We start from the raw sequence: 6468 nt of genomic DNA, 5'->3' as shown, positions 1-6468 counted from the left end.
CCATTTCAGAATGCCTTAACATCTCACATGTCTTAAAGGTCTTTTAAAAAGGTCAAGTTGGGAAATCATGCACATTTATGCCTTTTAGTTAGAACACAAAGATATATGACAGAGAGAAAGTCTTTGTTGCTATTACTAGTATTCTTGTAGTTACAATGATCCAAATTTTTATTTAGCAATAGTGCTTATGTAGCAGCACAGGTAACCACCCAATCAGTGCCTTGTTCGCAATTATTAGTAATTAACTCTGCAAGCTTCTAAATACCCTTTTCCCTCACTGAGATCAAGAATAAACTCTCATCTGGGTAGACAGGAACACACATATTTATGCTCTTTCATACCAGTTCTGCAGTCTTTCACAATACATTAAGATCACTGATTCTAATTTTCATGGCAATAAGGACATAATTTTAACTTACAAAAACAAATGAGACAAACCATACAAACTGGAATTTATTTAATTCATACAGTACAACAAGGAATATAAGAACTTCTGCTTTACATATGTATTTTAAATTCTTTTTAGGTATTTTAGTTTTAAAACGTAACATTCAGTAAGAAACTGTACTATCAAAAGCCAAGTTAGTAAGTACTCTTACTCTGCATTACTTGACAGAACGTCACACAGGAGTATTTAAAACCACGTTTTTCTGCAGAAAAGTCAGAAAAAAATCCTTTAAGATGTTCATTAATATTAAATGGAGTCTTACTTGCTCATATATCAGACAATTATTTCAACGTTGTCATACTGGCAATATCCTGCCATTCCTGTAATCTCTGCTGTATGTAGTTGCAACATGTGTTCTACCTGCATTTTAATAAGTGATATGTTTTAAGATGACAGAAACTAATTAGGACTCTTAAACCTTTCCTGCTACTCAAAGTAACACAGGCTTTGTCACAGGAATGCATTAAGTATAGTTTATCTACTTTGAGCTAGTATTTTCAAAAAGATGTATGGGACATATGCTCTGGCTAACTGTTTTTACATAATAAAAAATATGCTCATCAGAGCATAGCAAAGTGCTGTTTTAACTGTTTGATGAGCTGTTGTGTATCAACATGGCCTGGAAATGCTTCTTCTGACTTCTGAGCAGCTGTGTAACTCCTCTGAAGATCTCCAACCTGTAATAAACACACAAACTAATTTTGTAAATCCAAGCACTGCGGTATTTGTGTCATATATTCTGTGCAGTACGTTTCTGATGCTCACAAATGTTTAAACATAGCTGGTCCTGAGAGTGAACAAATAAAACAGTCAGTATGGAGGCTTTGAACTCAGGGTTATGTCCCCCTTACATCAAGGGATGAGAAGACAGAAATGTGATTTTAATGGGAGGGATGCTTCAAGACAGTAACTTTATATCCCATTCCACCTGACTTCTTGGAGAATGGACAACAAGGTACACCATGCCCAGTCCTTGAAGTGAGGAGGAATAAAAAATGGAAGATTTGTTTTTAAACTCCATAGAGTTGCTGTTGTATAATCAGGCAAAACACAACCAATCAGGCCTCTGTAAAAGCTGCAACTCCATGTGATTTCCTGCTTCCTCAGAGAGGCACAACAGTGTTAGAGAGCTGATGTTGCTCCTCTGCTGCTTTTAGAAGTATGTTCCCACATTGTTCCCTACTTCGGGAACTTTATTTTTTCCTAAATAGCCATCACTTTTTGGAAGGATGAAGTGTATGTAAGGAGAGCATCTCAGAAAGTGGGTTCAGCAAAAAGAACCCAAATGTTTGGGAACACACCTAGTAGAAGTGATAGCTCCTGGGTGGAAAGGAAGAAGCTATGGCAAGTGTCAGTAGGAGGCCTCTGTTGCCTGTGCATCAGTCAACACAGAGCTTCAGTGCAGCAAGAAGTCTCTTGGGGAAGAAACCAGGGTCCTGGCCAGGGAAGTTATGTTTTGTAAACCATGGCCTTACACTGAATCTAAGGATTGTGTTATCACACTGCATCAACAGCTAGCTGATCTGGCCATCTGTCTTCTCCCACAACCTATGCAGGTTCTTTGTGCAAAAGCTACGTAACAAGACATTTGCAGGCTAGGATTTACTCCTTAATCGGTAAGTGCAGAATGCAATTATTCAAAACCATCTTATGTTTCACAATGGAGAGGATACACTTACAAATTAATGGGTTGTTCTCCCCTTGACGCATGTACTTTAGTATCCGTAGGAGTTGGGCTGCCCACACAACACAGACTCATAACAGAATCTTGAAGGTGTAGGCACAAGCAAAGAAGCAATTTTTTCTCGTGAAAAATATAAGGACTTGTACAAGTTTCTCCTTATTAACAGGAATGTTGGACACACTGTTAATTCAGTGTTTGACACACTGTGTATGTCTTTCATATTAACAGACAAAATTCAAAGGTTGCAAAGCTGAAGAACAGACTTTCCTTTTGAGATCAGTAAGGTCATGGGATGAATAAATGATATTCTTTCTATAATTACTGATAGATCATATGATACTACTTCACTTCACATTCTGAAAAAGCCAACGACTGTAAAGACTGTAGATGTAATTGTTAACAGATTGTTCATTTGGAAAATAACAACATTACTTTATAGCTAGTTGGCCTCGCTTATTCTCAAAAGCAAACATTTGAATGACTGCTTTTACACACAAAGCTTCTGGGTATTAAAATGAAAATGTAACTTTAGTTTTCCTTGTGTTTATGCATTGCGTTCTTTTGTCTTACCTATTTGCAATTCTCCGTAATAACAATAAAAACCCAACTGCCCCACCAAGGCTCAATTTTTAGATTACAAGAATAGGATAGTGCGTTACCTTCTCTGAGAGTATTGCAAAATTGAAATGGGGCTCATACATATGAGGTGCTAAAGATGAAGCAGTCTGCAGCAAAGCTCTTGCCTGTGTAGAGAAAGAAAAAAAAATATATCGTGAAATCTGTGAGGGAGGGAGGGTAACAAGAATCTAATGCAATTTTCATTATTCTTAAAAGAAATCATCCTGTGTTTTCTTTACTACGCCTTTACTAAGAAAGCCATCTTCAACTATGTATGAGTTATACCAATAGTACATTTAGGCATAATACAGTTTAATAGCATTGAACTGAATAAGACTCTTGGTTGAGTCAGAAAAAACATGTTGGGACTTACTCAATTAAGCAATTCTGTCCTAAACACCAAACAGAACACATTAATAAAAAAAAAACCTATTTGAAGTCCCTCCCCACTGTATTTATCTGTTGTCTCTGACAGCCCTGTCTTAAGCATCCCTAAAAACTTAAATTTTATCATAAAAATGACAGTTTTCACTCTCAAAATTTTTAATAAAATTAACTTTTTTTCTGACTAGCAAAACAGTAGCATTAAAAGCTAATAAAAAATTGAGTATCAGAGTGTGCATTTTCATGCTGTAAATCCAACACAAAATTCAGGTCAACTTGTGAATGCTTTTACTAAAAAAAATAAAATAGACAGGAAGCGATTATAATGGAAAGGCTCTGCAGTGCTAAGTATTATCAATCACAACCTCCACAACTGGACGTAAGGTCCACCTCGGAATTAAATGTCTGTAAATTTACTCATTATGAAACTGAAACTAAACCCGAAGTTTATTTGCCACTGGAAACATCCAGTGCTGGGTTCATTTCAGTGTTTCCATGGTAACTGCTAGGTTATCTGAATAAAGTTAACTTTGAGAATTTGCTCTTAAAAAAGGTATTTGCAAGTCTTTATATCGCACTGTAGCTCTCTGATGTATATATGAATCCATCAAAACAGGCTTGCTCCCATAAGGATTAAAACAAGCCCTCAGTAGTTCAAACTGTCCAACAAATGCATATTAATTTTCCCTGCATGTGTATAAAAAATGAATGTATGTAATCCACCGTACATATTACTCACATTAGGTAAGACGAACCACCAAGGTTGCAGATGCAAAAGTATTTATCAAGAACCTGCTGCTTTGGGACAAAATTCTAAAGCAATCTCCTTGTTGAAAGAAATCTTTTAAGAGCTGATCTGACTGCTGTCTTCTGCCACCCAACACAAGTATATAATCTACATTTATAGACTGAATATCTAGTCAAAGTTGTAATTTAAGTGATGATTCCAGAGTGATGGGTTTTATTTTGGGTATCAATTCAGAAAAAAGATCTCAACAACTGCAAAGTCACTGTAAACCTTGTGTGTCTTTGATCAACCATTTGGATATGCCTAAGAATAAGCAGTTTAATGGGAGATGGCATGACAACATGGAGGTTACACTGAAACATGCATCAAAGTTATCCATGTTTTCTGCCTCTAATAGTAACCTAGATGTTCATATGGTGCCTCCACCTCAGGGAAATACATGTTTCTTAAGTATAAAAGGGCCAAAGGAAGCATTCTGCCTGGGCTGAGATTCAACACCAACCTGTTCAACGTGACCTTTTCGCATTTCCAGCACAGCCAAGTTGTTGTAAGCTTCCGCATAGTCATTATTGTTGACTAATGTTAGCTTGAAACACTGGTAAGCCAGATTCAGGTCTCCTATCCCCTAAAAAGTAAGATTGTATTTTAATTTGTGAAAAGATTGGAAACAACATGCATCTGTTTTGTTGTCTGGAGTATCTTTTCACCCATATGTACTACCATGGAATACAAATTACAATAAAAACACACTGATTAGAACCATATGTGATTTCTTCCCAGACTCTCTCATTTGCTTCTTATTCTTCCTCCAGACAGAATCGTTTCTCTCCAGTACAAACGTCCATGCTCCAAGTGATATCCACCTCATCTAATTTAACTTTTAGATGACCAAAGTGTCATCTAAAGACTACGCTATCCGCTATTGTCTATAGTAGGGCAAGAAAAACAGAGATGTCTCCAGAGGGGAAGTCATCTTGCCTCTCTGTCTCGACACAGATTAAAAAAAAAAAATCACATATAAGCCTAGTTTTTAGAAGATAAAAATTAAGGGAGATTAATTTCTTTGTATGGAGCAGCTGACTACTCTTTAATGCTCTAGTGTGTTGATCAACACTGATACAGCATCAGGTGAAACATTAAAAGTGACAAATGCTGAAAAATATAGGCACATCAGTTCAAATTTCAATGTTTTATGCAGTATAAATTAACGCGTTTATCCTAGTTGCAGTACAATCAAGATGAACAGTCGAGTTTCTCTCTGACTTAAGTTAAATCATAATCAGCATTTGAAGACACCTCATATTAGAAAGCTGTCAAAAACTTTATTCAGTAACCTTATTCTGGGCATGCCACTGAACAGAAATCTAACACAACTTCTGGAAGAACATCTGCAAAAATGGGCAATGAATGCCAATTAGTGTAGAAATTTAACAAACTGTATCACACAATTACACAGTATTTCTATAGATGCCTGTAAGACAGAGGAACATGCCTTCTCAACTATGAAATACATAGTACTTTAGTGTCTGCTACATGCTGCTGATATGTATTTTTATGACAACAGAATTGGTCTAATGCTCCACGTAACACAAATAACAGCTCAGAGAAAAATATCCTGAATTCATTTTTTTTGTCAAATTAGCTTGCATTGCAGCAAAGGCCTTCAAGGGCTGGTACACGTTGCAGTTTTTCAGAAGGAAGGGAAGGTTAAAGACGGCGGGGAGGGAGCATCTTTTAGCAGGAGTAAGCCACATTCTGTGAAGATGTACAGAACTTTTTTCTTTTGTCTCTTCCTCTCTACTGAAGCGCAAATAAACCTTTAATCTGTACTGCACTTTATCCTGTACGCTATCGCGTTTCATATTTCAAAGTAGGGCAATGACTCCTTCCTAGTTATTCTTTTTCCAGTTTTTGTAAAATTACATTTATTCAGAAAGGTTGTTAATATTTTTCATACCACAGCCACGTGTCCCAAGTTGTACCACACATCTGCTGTCTCCTCCTCATTTTCAGCCAAAAACAGTGCGCGTTCAAATGAAGATAGTGTCATATCATATTGCTGGGCATAGAAGCAACAGAGGCCCAGATTGTTAAAAAGTTGGCAGTTATAAACACCCATCTGCAGGAGCCGTCTAGATTGAAAGAAAATATTTCTTTAATTTATTTTTTAGATTAATCTCACATAAGAGTTCTGTTCTAAATGACAAAGTTCTCTCTTCCTTTCTCCCTGTTCTGAGAGGGTGTAATAACCAAGTGTTAAGTCTTACGCTTGGTAAAGGTTTCATGAAGGGCAGTGCAGGGCATTTTTGATTAGTAGAATCAAAGCTGTGCAAAGCAGTCTTCGTGTTAATTAGGTAACTTCTGTCTTTTTCACTGCGCCACGTGATCTGACTTTACTGTAAGACAGAGCCGTACGCAGACTTTCTCCATTTCCTCTTTCCAGCCCTCAATCTCAATCAAGCTGTAATTTGTTGCAGTTACTTTTTATAACTCTTCAGACTTCAATTTTTTGCTTGATTCCTGTCCTTCAGCACTGCTCTAATCAGTACTTGTACATCTAGCATATGAATCTACATTAATTTTATA

General features: G+C 36.7%; 1 protein-coding gene across 3 annotated transcripts in view; it reads right to left on the bottom strand.

Moving 5' to 3' along the window:
- Positions 1 to 428: 428 nt before the first annotated feature.
- TTC8 (tetratricopeptide repeat domain 8) overlaps positions 429 to 6468 on the bottom strand; it is a 44478-nt gene continuing 38438 nt past the window's right edge. For all 3 annotated transcript variants that reach the window (XM_087746974.1, XM_087746975.1, XM_087746976.1), the window contains 4 exons: positions 5840 to 6014; positions 4385 to 4507; positions 2792 to 2875; positions 429 to 1125 (listed from right to left, as the gene is read on the bottom strand). In XM_087746974.1, coding sequence (XP_087603100.1) covers positions 1009 to 1125; positions 2792 to 2875; positions 4385 to 4507; positions 5840 to 6014 — 499 coding nt within the window. In that variant the 3' untranslated portion in view covers positions 429 to 1008. The remainder of the gene's footprint in view (positions 1126 to 2791; positions 2876 to 4384; positions 4508 to 5839; positions 6015 to 6468) is intronic.

The sequence above is a fragment of the Nipponia nippon genome, unplaced genomic scaffold (assembly GCF_047370975.1).
Source record: "Nipponia nippon isolate SJK-2023a ecotype South Korea unplaced genomic scaffold, ASM4737097v1 scaffold_11, whole genome shotgun sequence".
NCBI classification, from domain to species: domain Eukaryota; kingdom Metazoa; phylum Chordata; class Aves; order Pelecaniformes; family Threskiornithidae; genus Nipponia; species Nipponia nippon.
Note: the sequence above shows the minus strand (reverse complement) of the source record. Positions and strands in the feature narration are given on the sequence as shown.